This window comes from Lytechinus pictus, chromosome 1, assembly GCF_037042905.1.
Source record: "Lytechinus pictus isolate F3 Inbred chromosome 1, Lp3.0, whole genome shotgun sequence".
Taxonomy (NCBI): domain Eukaryota; kingdom Metazoa; phylum Echinodermata; class Echinoidea; order Temnopleuroida; family Toxopneustidae; genus Lytechinus; species Lytechinus pictus.
The window spans coordinates 11,530,747-11,553,277 of record NC_087245.1 but is presented as its reverse complement, the minus strand read 5'-3'; the positions used below and the strand labels follow the sequence as shown (position 1 = coordinate 11,553,277).

At 35.5% G+C, this 22,531-nt stretch overlaps 1 protein-coding gene across 1 annotated transcript in view; it reads right to left on the bottom strand.

Annotated features, from left to right (window-relative positions):
- The window catches only part of LOC129257357 (uncharacterized), a 28,155-nt gene extending 5,998 nt beyond the window's left edge, over positions 1-22,157 (bottom strand). The window contains exons 1-15 of the mRNA XM_064096019.1: positions 21,994-22,157; positions 20,080-20,199; positions 19,544-19,655; positions 19,028-19,202; positions 18,344-18,455; positions 17,527-17,633; positions 16,765-16,891; positions 12,585-12,705; positions 11,715-11,800; positions 11,019-11,281; positions 10,443-10,604; positions 3,667-3,795; positions 2,861-2,975; positions 2,134-2,280; positions 1,415-1,578 (exon numbers count right to left, since the gene is read on the bottom strand). Coding sequence (XP_063952089.1) covers positions 1,415-1,578; positions 2,134-2,280; positions 2,861-2,975; positions 3,667-3,795; positions 10,443-10,604; positions 11,019-11,281; positions 11,715-11,800; positions 12,585-12,705; positions 16,765-16,891; positions 17,527-17,633; positions 18,344-18,455; positions 19,028-19,202; positions 19,544-19,655; positions 20,080-20,185 — 1,926 coding nt within the window. The 5' untranslated portion in view covers positions 20,186-20,199; positions 21,994-22,157. The remainder of the gene's footprint in view (positions 1-1,414; positions 1,579-2,133; positions 2,281-2,860; positions 2,976-3,666; positions 3,796-10,442; positions 10,605-11,018; positions 11,282-11,714; positions 11,801-12,584; positions 12,706-16,764; positions 16,892-17,526; positions 17,634-18,343; positions 18,456-19,027; positions 19,203-19,543; positions 19,656-20,079; positions 20,200-21,993) is intronic.
- Positions 22,158-22,531: the final 374 nt, after the last annotated feature.

Sequence of the window (22,531 nt, the reverse complement as noted above, 5' to 3'; positions counted from 1 at the left end):
TTGAAAATAGCTAATGAATATTATTCATAGAAGAAAACACTAATATGATAATAAAATATTATGCCCATTGACCCAAAATGACATTTGACCATGATCATGTGACCTAAGACATGTGCAAAACAATCATTCATACTTGATTATCCTTATGTCGATGTTTCATGAGCTAGATCCAAAAACTTCCTTAGTTATGATGCCAATCCAACACATGCTCCCAACACGGCCAGAGTTCATTGACCTTTAAATTACCTTTGATCTTGGCCATGTTCCTGAAATGCATACAGGGTGTTCAGGGATACACTGCTGCTCTTATGTCCAAGTTTCATGAACTAGATCCTTAGACTTTGAAAGTTATGATGACAATTCCACAAATACCCCCAGCATTACCAAAGTTTGTTGACCCTAAATTACCTTTGACCTTGGTCATGTGACCTGAAACTCGTACAGGATGTTCAAGGATACTTGATTGCTCTTATGTCCAAGTTTCATGAACTAGATCCATAAAATGTCAAAGTTATGATGACAATTCCTCAAATAACCCCAACATGGCCAAAGTTTGTTGACCCTAAGTGACCTTTGACCTTTGTCATGTGACCTGAAACTCGCACATGATATTTAGGGATACATGGTTGCTCTTATGTCCAAGTTTCATCAACTAGATCCATAAAATTTTAAAGTTATGATGACAATTCCTCAAATAACCCTAACATGGCCATAGTTCATTGACCCTAAGTGACCTTTGACCTTGGTCATGTGACCTGAAACTCGCAAATGATATTCAAGGATACATGGTTGCTCTTGTGTCCAAGTTTCATGAACTAGATCCATAAACTTTTAAAGTTATGACAATTCCTCAAATAACCCTAACATGGCCAAAGTTTGTTGACCGTAAGTGACCTTTGACCTTAATCACGTGACCTGAAACTCAGGTAGGATCTTTATTGATACACTATTACCCTTATGTCTACGTTTTATGAACTAGGTCTATATGCTTTCGAAGTTATGACAACATTTCAAAAACTTAACCTTGGTTAAGATTTCGATTTTGATTCCCACAACATGGTCTAAGTTCATTGACCCTAAATGACCTTTGACCTTGGTCATGTGACCCAAAACTAAGGCAGGATGTTTAGTAATACTTGATTACTCTTATGTCCAAGTTTCATGAACTAGGTCCATATACTTTTTAAGTTATGATGACATTTCAAAAACTTAACCTTGGTTAAGATTTCAATGTTGACGACCCCGCCGATGCCGCCGCCGTCGGAAAAGCAGCGCCTATAGTCTCGTTTTTCTATGCAGGCGAGACAAAAATTAGTTTATAATCGTAAAAAGTTGTTCCCATGCCAAGTAACATTTAATTAGAATACACACTTCATACCAGTATATTTAATTACAGTATTTGGACGACATATACCTGTAAACCTTGTTTTGAGATGACAAAGTGCTGATCAGGTTCAGCATTCCGACATATCAAGATACCATCCTCTCCTAACGTTATGAACAAACAATAGATGTGACGTAACAAGACTCTACTAAGCTGGAGACATTCTCTCACTTTATCTGTGAATGACTGATCATCTGGAAAGAACAAGGAACGAGAAATTCTGTCTCTCACTATGGCACACAATCAATGGAAGAAAATATGTGGAAAAACAAAACTTCTTATACAGCATCTGAACATTGTACACATGATACTTGTTTGAAACATCGAGACAAGTTATAATCAAACATTCTCTGCATTTACAATGCACATAATAGGTATCTCTCTTTATGCTTATTATGGTTCTGTTTCAATGAAGGAGCAGTCCTTATCCTATAGCAGTGACATCACCTATGTAGCCAATATAAAAGATTTACAAAAAAAAAAAAATCATAAACGTCTTCTATCTGATATTCTTCAAACCTTTTTTGTGTAATTCTCTGATTTTTCTTGTTTATTTCAAAATAACTTTCCAGTTGGTTTGGGATCCCCAGCAGCAGCAATAGTAGTATCCATCATTGTCATATCCATAGTAATATTACTGTTATTAGAAGTAGTAGAAGTTGAAGTAATAGTCGCTGTAGTAGTGGTGGTAGTTGAATAGTAGTAACAAATCTAAAAGCAAAGACAAATCTGGCACATCATCCACATACCTTGAAAGTTGATAGTTTCTTCTCCTTCTATTGCAGCATACATTTGTCTAAGTTCCTTGAAGTTTGGTGAGGTGTATGTAAGAGACTTCCAGGTATCAGACTGGCAAACTTTCATCGCTTTCATTACACAGGTTGGCTCAAACCATACTACAAACAACAGAAAAAGATGTTTTAATCTTTAATTAGGCATAACAAAAGGAATGAAAACAGTTACATTGTGAAGTTTAAAGTAACTTACGACTACTGTACATTGAAATCCAAACCGAGACAATTGAAATCTTTTAATCAACACTATCCTGCGCCAATCCTTGGCTCATAGGTCATTACAAATCTTAACATCCCTCTTACACGACTCTCCATTGTCATTTCCTCACCCTTATAAGTAAATTTGAACCAATCTTGAGGTATATTATATTGCTATATTGCTGATAAAATTTACCTTAAACAAAAAATTGTGCCTACCATTTGACAATATTCCCGGATCTTGAGCTTTTATTGCTTTGTATACATGCACTTTGATGCCATGTCTTTAGAAGTCTTTATAAGTCTTGAACTGATTTCAATTTTGTTTGGTAAATTTCAGCCATGTTTTCTTGGATCATAATTTATTCATCAATGATTTCAAAACTTTGTAAAAACATGAGTTCTTGCATGAAAAGAATAGAAGAGAAAAGAATAGAAAAGAAGTACAATAAAGTCAAATTTCTGTCCATCGAATTGTACTTACATGGAACCCTGCTATCAGCACATAAACTGGAGATGAATTCAATGGTTTCATTGGGAATGTTACCATCCATGCAAACTATAGGAGCTTCCTGGATTACAGATGCATGCTGGGATATCTGTTTTCAAAGAGAGAGTAATAGAGGCGATCAGAAGGAGTACATACAAAAAGACTTCATTTTGTTACTCAAGAATATTAATGGATAAGTTTTAATACTACAGATATGTGATAAGACACCATAAAATCGCAAGAAATGATTGATTTTTACATTGATTGTACATGAGGGCATTCTATTTACTTTACATACTAAATTCTTGATTTGTATTGATATATAATACAATTATGAAAGGGTCCTCCACAAACTAGCTGGTAAAGTTTGAAATTTCAATGTAAAATCAAGATGTGAAGAATAATGGGTCACAATTTGTAAGGATACAACCTTACATAAGAAAGAAATGGCTCATTAGCATTTCTTTCATGTTATTTATGAGGTTTTTATTTCATTCCGTGCCCATACTTTCTACAGATTCACCCATGGGTTTGTAGACAAATTATGTGATAGGCCTCAACTTTTATTGTTTATAATCCCCTAAGCAATTCATCAATTATAGAGTCTCAAATCCAAGAACAGTCTTATTCTCATGATCTTTTTTGTCAAATTTAAAATCGAAACATAGCTGATGATTGTGATATCCATCTGTATATACATTGAAACAGGTTTCCTTCTTTTTCTCTGGGACATAATTGATATAAGGTCTGTGATAGAATCCCAGATATGAATTATATGCATGAAAAACACAAAGACTTACATACTCAGGTGTAATAGTGTCATTGATATTCATATCGCCTATTCCTAGTACCACTTCTCCTGTTTTATCCAGCACCACACAGTAGCTTGCTGTATTCACATCGTCTCGTAGTGAAACACGACTGAAATCCTGAAAACAAATTGGACATCAAATGTTTACCACTCTTGTTTATTTCAAAATAACTTTCCAGTTGGTTTGGGATCCCCAGCAGCAGCAATAGTAGTATCCATCATTGTCATATCCATAGTAATATTACTGTTATTAGAAGTAGTAGAAGTTGAAGTAATAGTCGCTGTAGTAGTGGTGGTAGTTGAATAGTAGTAACAAATCTAAAAGCAAAGACAAATCTGGCACATCATCCACATACCTTGAAAGTTGATAGTTTCTTCTCCTTCTATTGCAGCATACATTTGTCTAAGTTCCTTGAAGTTTGGTGAGGTGTATGTAAGAGACTTCCAGGTATCAGACTGGCAAACTTTCATCGCTTTCATTACACAGGTTGGCTCAAACCATACTACAAACAACAGAAAAAGATGTTTTAATCTTTAATTAGGCATAACAAAAGGAATGAAAACAGTTACATTGTGAAGTTTAAAGTAACTTACGACTACTGTACATTGAAATCCAAACCGAGACAATTGAAATCTTTTAATCAACACTATCCTGCGCCAATCCTTGGCTCATAGGTCATTACAAATCTTAACATCCCTCTTACACGACTCTCCATTGTCATTCTTTCTTTCTTTATGAAAAAAAAATATTCACTTTCTGAGGCAACAAAAATGTATATTTGTATCCGTAGCTGTTATGAATTATTCTTATAGACGGAATATACCTGGTATAATAAACGACTTACAATAGGCGATAATGTAGACATACTTTGTCCTTTTAATATTTTATAATGAAAATTATGTGTACTAACAACTTTCATTCGACTATAATAGTCTAGAGGATGATCAGGTAGAATTTTGCTACTACATTTCTTTTTTAAACTTCACTTGACAGAATAATTCTAAACTGATGCTGAGGTTGAATTATAGACTGTATTTGTCCTCCTGTGATCATGGTGATATTACATCGACTATTTATATGCAGAAGGGGTCAAGCTGTCGTCATAGGCATTTGATCTTTTTTTTGCCATACCTTGAATTAATATATAGCATTTTCCAGATGTTTCAATTAACTTCGAATTGAAGTGTTATAGTAAGACTGTATGTCATCCTGTAAACTATCAATTTATATTTAGGCCTATATATAAGGAGCTAAATTCTGGCCTGTGATATTCATTTTCAAAAGTCTTGGAAAATCAGTTTGCTTTATTTCCACTTGTGATCTAGCCTCAAATCTGGTCTAAAATAATTCTATGTGATATTATTAATATCATTTGATGGTGAATTGCTTTTTTTTTTTCTTTTTTTTTTAAATCATGGCCGTCTTTCACCACAGTGAGTTGTTCTCATTAATGATCGCTTGTGAGATCATTCTCCCTGTTCTTTTTTTCTACTATTAGGCCCATTTCTTTAATATAAAGCATGGTGTATAAGCCCATTCAGTGCGCCTATCATCCGGGCCATGCACTTTCTGACCCTTTTTTAATACAATCATTTTGCATATGGATTTTCATTTTGTTTGTTTCTCACGTATAGCATGGCAAATTCATACGTAGCGTGTATCCATTATTCCGATTTTAACTACCATGCCTACTCAAGTTGGCCTAATACGATATAATTTCTCCCATATGACATAGAAACGAAATGGCTGTGTTGTACTGATGATTTTGATTTTATTTGGTATTGAGCATGCAGTGCTTCTTTTTTAATTGTAGGGAGAGTTGGACACACTGAATTTGCATACTGTAAACACTTCATGAGCCCGATGTCATGCAGCAAGCTCACGTTTATTTACTACAATTTTTTTTACTTATCATTGATGCTTAATATCTTGCAATAAAATCAAGATAGGGTCTAACTTGTAACTGGTAATTTGAATATATTTCACAAGCTAGTAAGATTTTGTTGGGAACCGCTCAACCGTGTTATACATTTCTTTTTGGTCTCCACAGGAGGCCATCAACTTTAAAAGGACTCACGTGCAGTTGGTTTAGGTTCCCAAATGGATCTGATTGGTTTGTGTGTTTAAATCACAAGGGTTGCTGGCAAATGCCTGATTATTTTTGTTTGTGTGTGCTGCCATCTAATCATTTCCCGCCAACTCCAGATTTTCCTTTCTATTTTCGTCTGTTGTATTACGTGTTTCTGTGTTCTGTGTTCGTTCACCCGTCTCTGTGTTTGTTTGTTATGTAACTGTTCTGCACATTCTTTTCATTTACAGATTCTTCCTTTTTTTTTTTTAAATGACTACAAACAACAATGCTCCTTTTCACAACTTGCATAATGATGAATTTTTTGACACTTTTCAGTCTGATCTAAATACCAATTTCAATGAAAACTCTAACAATGTTTTTCATAGTTTTATTGCCCAGTCCATGAACTCCTTAAACAACAATCTTGATTCTGTTTCCGATCCAAATGACAGTACTTATCAGCATGCACCTTCTTTATATTACACTGAAAGCCAGATTGCAACTAAACAATTAAACAACACTAACGATTTTTTAATGTTACACTGCAACATTCGTAGTGCCAACAAAAATTTTGATTCATTGCGTTCCCTTCTCCTTAACTCGAAGCTTAACTGTTCGCTTATAGGTTTATCAGAAACCTGGTTCACTCCGGGTACTGAATTATCATTTTTTTCAATCCCTGGCTTTAATTTGATTACGAATAACAGGACAGACAAAACAGGTGGCGGTGTATGCATGTATATTTCTGAACGGTATGAGTATAAGTTAAGACCTGATCTGAACCGCATGGATAATTCTATCGAAACTTTATTTATTGAAGTAATTGTTCCAAATGACAAGAACATTGTAGTTGGAGTTGTATACAGACCCCCTAACTGTCTACGTGATGACTTTTTGATCAATTTCAGTGAATTATTAAACCATCCCGTCATGCTTAATAAAAATTGTTTTTTACTTGGTGATTATAATGTAGACCTCTTAAAATATGATTCTGATTCATTTACTCAAAATTTCATGGATTTATTACTTACAGCAGGTTTTTTACCAGCAATTACTAAACCTACCAGAATTTCTGGAAACTCGGCTACTTTGATTGATAATGTATTCACGAATGTACGGGGTGCGCTGTCATCTGGTATAATTCTTTCTGATTTATCAGACCATTTTCCTGTATTTTTACATTTTAATCTCAATACCAACCTTTCGGTGAACTTAAATTCTTGTATCTCACAACTTGATTTTTCTGAACATAATATGGGGAAATTCAAACAAGAGCTAGAAAACACAGACTGGTCGGGAATCTTCACTTTACAAAATGCTAACGATGCATTTGATTCCTTCATGAGTATTATTTCTTCTAAGATGGATCTTTGTTTTCCTTTGATACGGAAAAAAAGATCAAACTACAAAAAGATTCCAAGATCCCCATGGATCTCCAAGGGCATTTTACGATCCATTAATAGGAAAAATAATCTTTATATAAAATCTATTGTTAAACCATGTGATAAGAATAAAAAAAGATACACAGACTACAAAAACATTCTTACTGGAATACTTAGGAAAAGTAAGAATATCTATTTTTGCAACCAGTTTCACTTATACAAAAATGATATACAAAATACCTGGAAAATAATCAAGGAAGTCTTGCAAGGTAAAACTAAAAAATCTACTGTTTCCAAAATAAATGTTGATGGTAATCTTATAGAAGATCCACATACATTGGCAAACACTTTTAATAATTATTTTTCTAGTATTGGCCCAAATCTTGCCAGAGGTATTCCTAACCCCAGAAAACACTTTAGAGATTTCCTTCGTGACCCCAACCCAAATTCAATTTATTTTATTCCTACAGATGAGGCGGAAATTGCGAACATAATTCATAACTTAAAAAATAAGCAAAGTCGTGGTCATGATGGTATTAATAATATCTTGTTAAAGAAGAATTGTGAGTTAATTGCTAAGCCCTTGACATATATTTATAATTTATGCATGTCTACCGGTGTTGTACCTTCATCACTGAAACTAGCTCGTGTTATTCCTGTATTTAAGAAAGGTGACAGTACGGTGTTAGGTAATTATCGACCAATATCCCTATTAACATGTTTGTCTAAAGTTCTTGAAAAACTTATATTTGTTCGCACATCGAAATTCTTTAATATGCATGATTTATTTTATCCTTTACAATTTGGCTTTCGTGAGAATCATAATACTACACATGCTTTATTAACTATAGTTGACAAGATTGCTAGGGGAATCGACAATTTTGAGCATACTGTTGGGGTGTTCCTGGACTTCTCCAAGGCTTTTGATACCATTAATCATGAAATATTATTATACAAACTTAATTATTATGGAGTCAGAGGAATAGCCTTGGAGTGGTTCAGGAACTACCTAGACAGTAGAAAACAATTTGTCTCTATCGAAAATACTATCTCCGAAACAAAAATGGTTAACTGTGGTGTTCCGCAGGGCTCTATCTTGGGTCCCCTACTTTTCCTTATATATATTAATGATTTTTGCAAGTCTTCCAATATTTTATCTTTTACATTGTTTGCTGACGACTCTAATATTTTTTTCTCCCACAAGGATCCACGCCATTTACTTGCCACCATTAATCATGAACTCGAACAGGTTTCAGAATGGATCAAAGCCAATAAATTATCACTTAATCTTCAAAAAACAAACTATATGCTCTTCAGTAATATTATAGATGATCTTCCAGGCAATGTTATTTTTGAAAATACTAGCATACAAAGAGTTAACAGTACTAAGTTTCTTGGTATAACTATTGACAGCAATTTATCCTGGAAGGAACACGTAGATCACATTTGTAAAATAATTTCGAGAAATATTGGTATCATAAATAAAGTAAAATTTTTCTTCCCAACCCATATATTATTTAATTTGTATTCAACTTTGATTCTGCCGCACTTAAACTATGGCATAATAGCTTGGGGGAATTGTGCTGACTACCTCGTCAACAGAATTCTACTTTTACAGAAAAAGGCTTTGCGTATTATTTGTCATACAGATTTTCGGGCACACACTGATGTACTTTTCTACAATCATAATATTTTGAAGGTCGGTGATTTATATAGTTATAATCTTGGAAAGCTTATGTATACTTTAGATAGAAATGAACTACCAAATATTTTTTATTCCATGTTCACTAAAAATGTCAATATTCATCATTATCCAACAAGGTCCGCCGGACTTTTTCACCCACCAAGAGCTAGAACCATCCTTCTGAATAAAACATTTATTTTTACCGGTACACAACTTTGGAACTCTCTTTTGGAATCCGTGCGCAATAAACCGACACATTTTAGCTTCAGTAATGGATTAAAGAAAATTCTTCTCCACAAATATAAACCGCAGATATCCAACGTCTCTACTTAAGCAGCATTCTCTTTTTGTTTTTATTTTTATTTTTCTTATTTTCTATTCCCCTCTCCTCACATTTTCATCTTCTCTTTCTATTCTTAATGTGCAGATTTCTTGTTTGTTTTGTCTGTTCTGGTCTTTTGGCTTGTTATCTGTAGTGTTTGTTTTGTTTTTTGTTTCTCTGTCCTGTTTTGTCCTGTCTTGTCCTCTTCGGTACACTGTCTTTGTTTTGTTTTTTGTTTTTTTCTCTGTTAATATTCCCTCTTGTCTTGTTAAATTTATCTTACGTACAATATTTGAATTGTTATCTTGTATATATATATATCTGTATACCATGGGTATGAATATATTGTCTTCAATGTATTAATTTTTGTATATTGCATAAACATACGAAGCTTGACCCCATTAGTAGTCTTCAAATATTTTATTGAACATTGTTAATTTATATTTGTATTTGATAAATTTTAATCAGTTATTTATTTCAGGGGACTCACATAAACAAGCGAAGCTTTCCAGTGAGTTCCCTTTTTTTCATTTCTGTTATTCATATTGTGTTTTGTTCCTACTTACTTTGTCAATTTGTTTGAAATGAAGAAAAAATAAATTCAATCAATCAATCAATACATGTTTGATTTACAGGTGATGTTGAATGAGCTCAGCAAAGGTGGGTTTTGATAGGGAATAGTTTCATTTTCTAAGGAAAAAGAAGTTACAGTAATTATAATAGGTATTTTAATAGTCTTATATAATCAAGGAAAACTCCATTCCAACGTATGCAAAATTGAGAAGAGAGTTTGGACACGAGCCAGAGTGAAAGAATGAAAGTTGTAAACAAATAAATAGATTTCAGCTTAGAATTGAAAGTCTGAAATGATGTCACTATTCTTAAATGCAATTGTGAATTATTTTCTAACATGTGCTGCTGTTGTGTAAAGCCATTCACCGAAGGAGACTCATGTTTGGGGATCCTAAGAAGATGCTGGTACCTATACTGGTCTCTAATCAGAGAATGACAGAGACAGGAGAGGCTAAAACAAGTGGACATACTGAGTAGCAACTGACATGTGGATGATTCAGAAACTTTAACATAGTCAGGAAAACTAGTATAAAGACTGCAACAAGGCAACTGATAAGTTTTTTAATTGAAATCTAATATTTATATTTTGCTGTTGTGTGCCTATACATGTACACTGTTCAGAAGTTTGTTGAATCATGGCATCATAAAGAAAATGTATATTAATATTGTAGCTGTGCTAGATACTGATAATTCATGTAGCAAACTGTCATAAAAAAAAACACATTTTATTACCATATGACTGCAGTTATTGCGGAGAGCTTGGCCAGCAAAGTCATTTCCAATGGCAGAGAGGAAAATAGGTGAGGCTCCTAGTCTTGTCAAGGCATCTGCAAGATTTCTTCCTACTCCTCCATACCCAATCCTGAATGAACCACGATTTGTCTGTCCTCCATACTATGAATAAAAGATTAAATTCATTTCAAAAGCTTCTTATAAATATTGCCTTTAGAAATTGCCAAATCAAAAATTCCATTATTATCAAGACAAATATATAATACCAGTAATGAGTCTGATGTCTGGATAATATTCAGGCTATTTCAATTTGAAGTGTCAATTTGAAAATGAAAAGTATTTTCTCCACATGGATGTAAAAGAGAAAGATAGCTAAGATTGACTACTTCTGAATACAGGGGAGAGCGAGATAACCTCAAAAGTTCTTTTTGATTTACCTAATTGCCTTACTTTGATTCCATTACAATAAACACATCCAAAATGCATGAAGTCATTCATATCAACATGAATATATTTCACTTGCAAGGGCTCATGAATATATATCTCGCAACATAACACAAAGGAGAACAAGCTTACCACAAGCTCTCCTCCATGACATGAAGCTGTATGGTCCACAATACTAGCTCCTATTACTACAGGAGGACTAGCAGATGATGTACAAAGAAGTCTCCTGACATTTCTTCTACTCCTGTGTCTGACAGCATAAGTAGAATAATCTCTCTTGGTAACGTGTGGAATGTTAGACGACAACCGGTTCCCTGTGCATTTTCTTCTGATGGCAGCCAACTCAAGTGCTATCTTGCTTCCAACTTTTGCATTGTTTTTTACAAGAGCAATATCTGAAGAGGGCATATTAAGGAATCTATTTGAATTTTGTAACATCATTGGTCAATGTGAATAACGACATCTTACATATCCTGTGTACCTGATCACATTATACCAGGTACCGGCAGGTGGAGACGTGCACTATACAAATCCTATATTATTATTATTAATACAATGACTATTGCCAATATGAGGTTATATATCGCAATGTGATTGTTCTAATCTGTGATGAATTCAACCCTGGATATTCACAATAACAACATGATATAATGATTCTCGTAGATCTCCAATTAAAAAGATGAAATTGTAAGTCCCTGCTAGCACTCAGAAAATACAGTAATACCTGCAGGATATTCAATTATCATCTTTATAGATCGTTTTAGCCATACATTAAAACGCATATTTTGGTCTGCATCACTATATATATTTCTATTATGAAAAGGATACTGGCTTCAAGGGATTTTCCTTGTGTTAATGCATTGACTCTGCTCAAGATAAATGGAGTTACTTCTTTCCCTCCGATTCCTTCATCACTGGAAACAAAGAGATTATAACATATATTTCATATTAACAGAGCTGCCCAATATCTAAAGTAATTGAATCTGGAAGAAATAATCTGATTCACAAATGGTATTCAATGATGGCATTGAATACAGGTATGTCATTGAAACTGAAAGCAATCCACAATTCTGTTTGTGCACATCTGAATATGTATGTGAACCATCACCATCACTGCACATTTACTCTATCAAGATAGATATTAAACTGATCTTAGCCAATCAGTTTACCTCATGATGCACACAAACCCCTGCTATGCTAGGGGTTATTGGCTGATCAAAGAAATGAGAAAATGGAACCCACTTTTTTAACATTTCTACATCTTGGCAGTGCATTTCTTAGGGCTCTGGAATATTTGATGAAAATGACATTGATACTGAATGCATTTCTTTGTTAAATTAAAATTGGGGTTGAGAAATGCTTACACACAATGGTTTGCCCTCCATATGCCTGGTCTGGTCAGAACATTCCAACCCCACTGATTCTTCCTTACTTCTAGTAAACTTCAAAGTCCCAAAGAATGAAAAATAACCATATGAACCTATAATTATTACCTTCATATTGACAATCACAATTTGTGAGTAATTGTATTGACTTCTCCTTTTTTAAATTCAAATTTATTCTACTAGCCAACTAGGCTGAACAAAAAAGAAGAAAAATTATACAAGATACACATTTCAATGCATCGCTGCGGAATGTCTTTTAAAGATCAGATTGCGGTATTGCAGATACTTTGATTAAGAATAAAAACACACTTACTTAGCTTCTGACAAGGCTGTTTGTATGGCATCCTCTATCATTTCACCATCAGCAGCATATTCCTTTGGTATAGGTACTCCAATTAATATCCCACTTCCAAGACCAAGGGAAAGGTTCATATCTGAAACATAAGTATAAGACCATGATTGGAATGTGCAATGCAATTCAGAATGTTGGATGGAGAAAATCAAGTGTAGGAGAAAATCAAGTGTAGTAGATAATAAAACATTCCCATGCTGGATTAAGTAAATAGTAATAAAATACAAAGATACTTAGCATAACATACTGAGCAGAGGTAACTAATGAAATGCCAAGAGAGAGTTGGATATGACAGAGATAAGGCTACGGACACAACCCCCCCCCAAAAAAAAAAAAAAAAAAAAAAAAAAAAATTAGCCTGAATCCAAGTAAGCCAACAGTCAATGAACTCCAGCAGGTCCTTTACAGATGAGCAAGAAGAGAAAATAGCCAAGTTCTTCAAGGATAACCCTTTGTTCTATGATATAGGAAGAGGACTACAAAAATAAAGTGAAAAGTTGGGAGAGCTACCCATGTCTCTTGGGTTCAAATTTAAGTTTTTAAACCTCTTCAGCCATCAGCTTTTGTTATAATTATTTGCATTGAAATATACAGTTTGTTATGTATGTGTTCCTGTGCCTTTATATATAAGTACATTTTTTATGCCTATCTTTATCTTTTGTTTTGTGTGCAGCCGAGATAGGTGAAAAAATCTTCAAGCACTTCAGAAACATAAGAATGGACTATCATAAGCTGCCAAAGAGAGACTAAGGGCAAGTCTGGTTTCGGCACTTCCAAACCCTACACATTTTTCCAATTGAGGAAGCTCCAGCGAAGTTCTTTTCTGCAGCCATACTACCGTGGGAATAAGAAGCTTTTGTCTTCCCAAGACCTTGGTTTAGTAAGCATCTGCAAGGGTTCAGTTCTTAGCATATCTTGTCTTATTGCTTTTGATTTATTGTCCTTGCTTTCCAAGCTCCAGCTATAAGTCCTGGTCAACCTTGTGTCGGAGAGTAAGCAGGATCTGAATGAGTCTCAGGCTGCGCTTGCTCAGGTATTTATTTCACGTAATATTCGTTGTACTCCAACAAAATCTTGCAGATATACCGTCCAAGGTATTATTTCTCCTTTACATTAAGTCTCATCATGTATGTTGTATATTAGGCAAGCAGTATATCGCCAGCATCAAACCCCGCGATAAGTAAACGCGACGCACGGATGCAGTGGATGCCAAGTGTTCACCACAGCATCCCCAAACATCTGTGATTGTAGTACCAGTCTCAAGGTTTTGCAATAGTCATGAAGTTTGTGGCAATGGCCCAGCAACAGCAACAACACATCTAGGCTCAATAGTCCCCAGCCAACGCAGCAACAGTTTTACCCTCAGGTACATCAGCAGCGACCAGTAATTAAACTTTTAAAAATTTGTTGTAATACACCGTTCCTCTGACAAATTTCGGAGTATTTCGTGCAATGAATTGACATCTGTTTACATATTAATATTCACAGCTGGATCATTAATTTTTCCTTCTCTGTTTGTTACAGACCCTTCTTCATGCTAACTCTCCCCCTGCGGCCACCTGTCAGGATACCAGTGCCCATTAAATCATTTCAGGGGCTATGGCCACATTGCAGGCAGGTTCCTGCCCTCCCCAAAGTTCATTTAACTTCAGCGGCATGACTGGTGGCGGGTTGTCTGACGTCCTTGGAAACAGCAGCCAGCTCCAGACCCCTGCCATCCCCGTTACCTATAGCCAACCATCATCTGCATCCGCTGTATCCAATTCAGTCTCTAGCTCAAGAGAATAACCGACTATCATCATCACTTCGGAACCACTCAACACACCCTAGGCCAAAAAGCCTAGGAGCAGGAGCAGCCAACTCAGAATTTTGAATCCAACTGGAGGATGATGAATTTAGTGATCTGTTTCAAAGTCAGGAGGACTGAAGTTTATGATTCTTGCTTTCATTCTGTTTTGACCGTCTGTGGCAATGTATATTATGATGTTTTCTGAGTCTCTCTGGTGGACTAGATGAAAATCGTTTTTTGCAGCAAGGTTGGCTGTACTTTGGAATAAATGGACAGTTGTACTGTTTGTATCCAATAATAACACAACAACGTGATGACAAATAAAATTTGGGATGTGATTTTGATTATATTTGTTAACTGTATGGGTTTTTTTTAGTTTTTCATTTTTCAATGCATAAAATTCACCAATAATGTGAGATGGAAAGAAAGTCTGGGTCGTTATTTTGAACACTTCGACAACATTTGTCTCTGAGTTGCGACTGAAACCTAAGCAAGGAAACTGACATGAAAACACACATTATGTAAGTCAGTGAATATGTAAGTGTGGTATTCATTTTTTTTAAAACCATGCTGCCCCCCAAATACATGATAATAAATGATCTTGAATTCAATTCTAGAAATAATGTCATGAGTCAGTGCATTGACTACAAGGGACTAGGTTGGTGGTGTACTATTTGATCAACTAGATCCAGCATTACTGGGTCAAGTAATATAAATCATCCATCTTCCACGTGTACCATTATTGAGCCAGGCTGATGGACAGACGTTTAAATGCTATAGCCATACCATTTGCAGAGCTGCCAACCACACTTCAACAAAAATCCTATTATTTAACCCCAAATATCCTATTTTTAGACAAAAAATCCTATTCATACCCATCGTGTACTTTCCTATCATACATCTCATTATTTTGCTGTGCCAACTGTAATTTTTACATGTATATTATGTATACGACAGGTTTGAATAGGATTAGGGGGGGTAAATTCATAGGTTCTTCATTTTATAGTAACATAATTACATGCATGACTGATAGGTTACCTCATTTACATGTGGGACCCTGATGCAGCTGCTGATGTCGCTGCTCCCTTGCACTTACTTAATAGATTATCACTGAATTTCATTTCAAAGCAGTTTTGTCCAGAAAAATCTGTTTTTGTCCAAAATGTAGCAAGTGTTGTCACGTTTTTCATGGCTTCCACAGCTTGTCGATGCTTCTGCCGACTTAGGTGCAAGCTGATGTCCTTCGCACCGCCATGCGATATCGAGAAGTCACATGCACATGCCGTACATCGAGCGGTGTAATCGTTCTTCTTGCTGGCCACTATGCATGGCCACCTAGTCGTATATTCGGATAGGAATGTTTGTCTCCGTGATGATCCAGATCCTTTCGATGCCATGATGAATATTACAGAATTAACTCTCTTTGTCCGTTGTTCACAATATGATCACAGACACAAACGACGACGGTGCTCAAGACGAGTACGAGGCCGGCCGGAGCATGCGGTATCGTCAGCCAGGCCAGCGCGCTAGTACCGTACCGGTAGCTACACAGTACAGTGAATTTAGCTTCGCACCAAAGATGATAAAGCGCCGCGAGATTCGCACACAGTACATGCATAAGCATGCACGCGCGCACACAGTACATGCATAAGCATGCACGCGCGCACACATGAGTCCTGGATTGGCCATGGCTGCGCTAGCGCTGGGAACATCGTACTTGCCTGTTGTGCACACACACAACGTAATACCGCGCTCGCTATATACGAGCGCGGTATTACGTACGTAATGCCAATGAGATATACACACACATAATACACGGATGCACATAGCTATATTTTCGTAAAATCCTATTTTATTTAGAAAAATCGTAGTGTCGTATTTTAAGTGAAAAATCGTACGGAATACGACAAAATCCTACTATTTGGCAGCTCTGCATTTGCTGTGTATTGCTATACTATGAATACCACACTGTACCCAGCAATACACATATTTTGAAGGAAGTGGATGTATTATGCATATCTAGCTCGTTTTTGTCATTTATACCTGTACCATGAATAGCAAACAAGTTGGTGTGCAAAAGAACTAGCTGCAAGCCACGGTTCTGGCGTAAAAGAGGGTTGTGCAACAAAGGGCACAAATTATTGAACAAGAACCAGTTCAGGTGTGGTTAGTTGATTGGGTACAAAATACATAATCATACACTCTACAAGAGGCAATGTTTCTTTGTGGTTAGCATGTTTTATGACACTTCATTTGGAAGGGTCAGGGATGATTTGATAATATTTTTCACCTTTAGAAATGGTAAACAAACCAACTCACATTATTAGCTAGGCATATCAACGACCACCATACCTATAAGTTCAGCAGCCTCTCGAGCTGTCCCTATATTACAGGGAGACTTCACTCCACTATGTCTTGTAAAGAATGCTGGGAACTCTAATGAGGATCCATACGTTGCAACTGTTACACCTTGAGTTTCCTGAAAGGATGTAAGAGACAGATTCAGAGTGGTGTCACAAAACAAATAACAATATGCCAACAAAAAGAAAACAGACTTGATGAAGAATCCATTATCAACCACCAAACCATTCAGGAAAATGCAGGGTTAAATGAGTTTTAAAAAAAATGTGGTAAATAGAAATCAAACATCATATTACAATCGGCTGGTCTTTCTAACAATCATAATTAAGACCCATCATTCACAACAATAAAAGACTTTCTGTGTATATGTAAGCTGCCCCATGTGGGTTCATTGATATTTTTTCTCAACTCTTTACCACAATATAAAGATGATCACACATACAAACATTTGATGTTACAGTATCCGGGAATATGTGGTACTGCAAAAAAAGTTGGGGGTTTTCTTGACAATGTCCAGTCTACATTTTAGTAGAAAGTAATGAAGAATCACACTTTAAATCCTGTCAATAAAGAATAAAAGAGAAACAGAAAATGTAGCTACTGTAGAAAGAAGGGTGGTCACTGGATCAGGTTTCACTGTATACGAGATTTATTAGCAAGGGTATGGTCAAATCAGGAACATATCAATTACACGGTGATTGCATGATTTTGAAAGATTCAATACACTGTATCGATTGGAAAGAGATGACATACCAGATATTCCAAGGTGCGAGGTATATCCAAAATGGATTTGATGCCAGCGGATACGACAGTGACAGGTGTACGTCCAAGCTCCTGTAAATCTGCACTCACATCCATACCTGATAACGGGCAGAAAAGTAAGAATCCCATAAGGTTGGGGTTCACAGGCTTCAATTTACATTTGCTCTGTATACAATTTTCCCTTGGAAAATCTACATCCATGTACTAAAGCCAAATTTATACTTATGCTATACTAGACCTTATATTTTCATAATTCCCTATAAAAAGTCTATTACATCCACAAACCTAACCTTAAGCACAAAATATGTACCCAAATCAAGCAAGGCCAACTGATGCAGGCAGGAGCATATGTTTAGAAGCTTCATATGTCGAAAGTAATGAGAACTGCAAACACAAGAACAGGGATTAGTATCATTAACTTTTGCCTAAAAAAAAATATTTTCATTAATCATTAGGATATCATAAAAATAAGATCTGATGTCAACAGACAATGTGTAATACTGAAAGCTGTCCATCACCAATTTGTTGGAAAAAATAAGAAAGATATGAATGTCAATTGAAATAATTATTTAATCACCTTTAGTTTAATTTACAAAGTGTTGCATTACCAGTTACAAAAGAACTTTCCACAATGGCCCTGTCTGCATCATATAAAATTTGTTATTAAATCAGTAATTACACTGAACTCCTTGTATTGCCCTGATATTGATATTGTTTTTCAAAATATTTTTACCTATGAATATTCCAAACAATTATAATTATGGGACACAGAATTAACAAAGAGATAGATTGCTTAAATTTCACATACTTGTTTCACCTCCTCGATGAACCCCTCCAATACCACCGGTCACAAAAATAGGAATACCAGCTAGATGAGCTGCTATCATAGTACCAGATACAGTTGTTCCTCCAGAAATTTTCTGCATTTAAAGAAATCATTGAATTAAGTATATGTAAAGTGAGTACTTACAAAACAGAACTGCATAAAACAAGATGGGAATTAAAAAAAAACCAATATAGGCATAAACCTTATTTGTGTCTTGCCAAATTGCAAAAACAATAATGAAGATCATTTTATTTAGATGAATGGAAGAAAAGTTTGGTCACATTTGGAATTATAGGAGAAAAGTTATGGGCTAAATAAAAATATACTAAAAACAAATGAACATCGGCCTAAATAAAGAATGGATGGTATAAAAATATAAAAACAAGTTGCAAGTAATTAATAATTACATTACAATAACCCCCTACATCAAAATGTGGAGTTTGAAACATCGATATCAGGAGGAATTAGGCTACCTATTTGATGATAGGTTTGGTGGTTCTTTCTCCCTATTACGATGAACACATTTACAAACCAGAATATTAGTTACATTAGTATGTTTTGCGCAATGACTGAATAAGCCATAACTTTGTACAAACAAAACCATTATGCCCCTGGCCTCCGGTGGTCAGTGATGGATACATAACATACAAGGAAAGAATAGGTTACCTGACTCAATACCCATGCAAGATCTCGCCTGGATGTCTTGACAGCATGTTGAGTTGTAGCCAAACGCTGTAACTGACTATCTGTGAGGCCTACACAAATCTTTCCATCTAATACAGCTATTGTAGCTGGAGTAGCACCAGTTTGTATCACAAGTTTCTCCACTTCCTGTGCTGTCCTATGAATATGAATTATGTTTATCTATAGTTATCTAAAGCTCATGATCATACACCATTAATTACTGCAAGTTTACTAGAAGGTTCTTAACTCATCTCCAGGCTTTGAGCAAATCTATTATTTCTGTCAACACCACTTAGTTGCAAACTAAAAATAGACAAACTTTATTTCAACAGGTTTTGCCCCAAAGCATCTGGTTTTACAAGATGATGCAGATCCTTATCAACTGCTTGGTTAAGAGCATGCATCTATTTGATCACACCTAATATCAAATATCTATTTTCAGGTCATTGTTATACTTTAAATTTCCAGACTTACATAATATATACAGATAACTTTTACCTGAGGTTATGTGGATGTGGCATACCATGGGTAATGATTGTACTTTCTAATGCAACTAAAGCTCCATCTTTATTCAATGCTGATTGTACACTAGGATGCACCTGTAGAAAATCTACAAGAACAACAATATTGTAATGAGGTTAAATTCATTTCTTTCTTCATATCATTATCCTTTAGTTGTATTCAATTTCCTTCCTTCCTTCATTCATTTATCCATTCGATCATTAATTCATTTAGCATAAATCAATAAATAAATTAATCAACTAATAAATAAATACATTATAAATAAATAATTTAATCAACTATCCATCTATCAATTAATTCATTTATTCATTTACTTATCTTTTTATATCTTTCTATATCTGTTTATCTATTTCCATACTTTTATTTATTCTTTATTTTTTAAATTAATTTGTTTATTTATATAAATAATTAATCATCTATTTATCTATTCATTTATTTACTCATTTATCAATTTTCTTTAAATCAGGCTATTCATTTCATTTTTTTTTTGGGGGGAAGGGAGGTTTGATTACCTGAAATATACTTTTTTGATGCCCCAATGTGAGCAGAGTGCCTCATATTTAACCAACTCCTCCATGTAATAGATGGTCGACCAAACAGTCTTGTAAGGAGATGCATGATGACTTACACAGCTTTCTTTAATACAGAAAAAAAAAAGACAATAAGCCAAGAAAGTGAAATTCAATAACAAAACAATGGACTGCAATGAGTAAAAAATCTGGATATTGTGGCATCATATTAATTTGGAAAAATTGTATAAACTACTCTAATAAATTGGAAATCAAAGGGGTAACATGGATGAGCCAGTATCGTAAGGAATCACCCTTTGCCCTATTAAACTCAACTCAGTGTATCAATATCAGGTCAGAGGAAGAGACCACTTTGGGGATACGCATCTCACGATTTTCTGATTCTATGTGGTGTAAAAGGTTATCCTTTGGAACTTTCCAAACCAGGCTTGTTGTCCCAAAGCACAATGCAAACTGGCACAGCAAATCCAGGATGCTATATTTTACAAGAAATACTCTCAGGAAAAGAAAAATTAACAAGATTGTAATAAAAAAATACTAATTGTAGTTCCAAGCTATGGCTAATCAACTTGTTTATATTTCTGTCTTCATTGTATTTTTTGGCAAGACTTCCATTACATGCAGTGATAACATGAACAAGTACCCTTCAATTTATGGCTGAAAAATATGGATAAGGCATATTAAACCATTTCATCTAGTAGCCTCCGAAAGATGGAAACAGAATAGTTTGCTTCATCCTAGAATAGGGGATGGGGGGGGGGGGGCACTACAATACTCATACTTTCAAAAAGGAATTTAAACAAGTACACATAAACATTCTTCCAACTCAGAGTATCCTAACAAGTACTTTACATGTTTCCCCAACCAAAATAACGCCTCAAATATGCCATTCATGAAATACTTTTCAAGTAGGTATCCCTTTTCCTGATTTCGGCAATTTTTATACAATGTGACCAGCCAACCCAAAACAAACCCAACAATAAGTCACTAGAGTAGATTTTCTGTAAATAGCCAAAATAGTAATTTGGTCTTACTTCAATAAGCAAAAAATAAAAATAGCTTATTTGAAAAAGAGTTAGGCCTAGGCCTAATTCTTCTTTTTCATACAGGCAAAATTTCAAATCATGATAAAGATGAATAGAAAGCAAGATAAAATAGTTTCTTTGACACAAGTTTTTCATCAATCAGCACGCCACAGTCACCGAGGCGAGATTCGATTTCGGAGGTATCCCGCCGGTCCATTAAATTTAATTTTCATATCCGTTGAACATATTTGATTTGATTTGTGACAAGCTGTTCACACGTACCCACTCACACGTATTGCGATTAGTATAGTATACTAACCTCGCACCACGAACCGCGTTTGGCAGTGGATTTCTAACTAGTGGGTCGCGCGTGCTGGGATCTCACTTCTTGGGTCCACAACACACGACTTCTATGGCTTGATTTTTCTGTGCGTGGCCGTGGCGGCATGTAATTATTAACCCTTGGGTGGTGCGCGGCGGCATGTAATAATGAACCCTTGCTGGGTGACACGTACCTACAAATTGGTGAGATCAAGAGATTTTCAAACTAACTAGGCCCCCCCCCCCCCATTTGGCCTCCAGAGTCTAAAGACCAAACAACGGATTTTACCGGTGCAACGTCGCGTCTCGCCCCATCCGATCCCGCGGCTTCCACAAGTTCCCAGTCTGCGCCCCACCCCGATCCTCAAAGTAAACTTGAGAACATCACACAAGTCAATACGATATGGGACTGTTACAATCGAGCAGCAGAAATGGGCTTTACGAGTAGGCCTAGGGTCTTACTGATCGATGCCGATGCATCATGAAAACTGAAAACCAGCAAAATATACTAACACACATTTTGAGAAAGTTACTACGATAAAGTACTTGCCGAGTGCCGATAATGACGTTTAAACTTTAATCTGGATTCCTCTTTTGATATTTTTCGTGGCCGCGACCATCCAGAGACGAATAGAGTATCGCCGAAGCGTCAAAATTCAAAAGTAATTTAGGCGAAGTATAGTATAGTTCATAGAATAGAGATCAAGTTCTGCCGTTCCACCACACACTGATCTGTTTACCACTAGCACAGTAGCAGATTTTTTGCCTGTATTACACAGTATAATTTACTGCATTGCAGTGTTGACATTGTGTCGTTGAAAATCAGACAAAATGTTAATTAAAAAAAAGTCTTACATGAAAGCTTTCACTTTACTGAGAGGGGCTACTCCCTATAAGAAGGCCCATTCTAAGAGCTTTCATTTGGGCTGCAGGGGTAGAAAGGTTTTTTTTTTCCCATAAGAATTTCCAAAGAGGCAACAATGAGAGCAACATAATTTCCCAAGAGAAAATAAAAATCTGAAAAAATAAAAAGACTCCCAGTCAGGAATACTCACTCTCCTCATTTTTGGTCAATAGGGAGTGTTCTC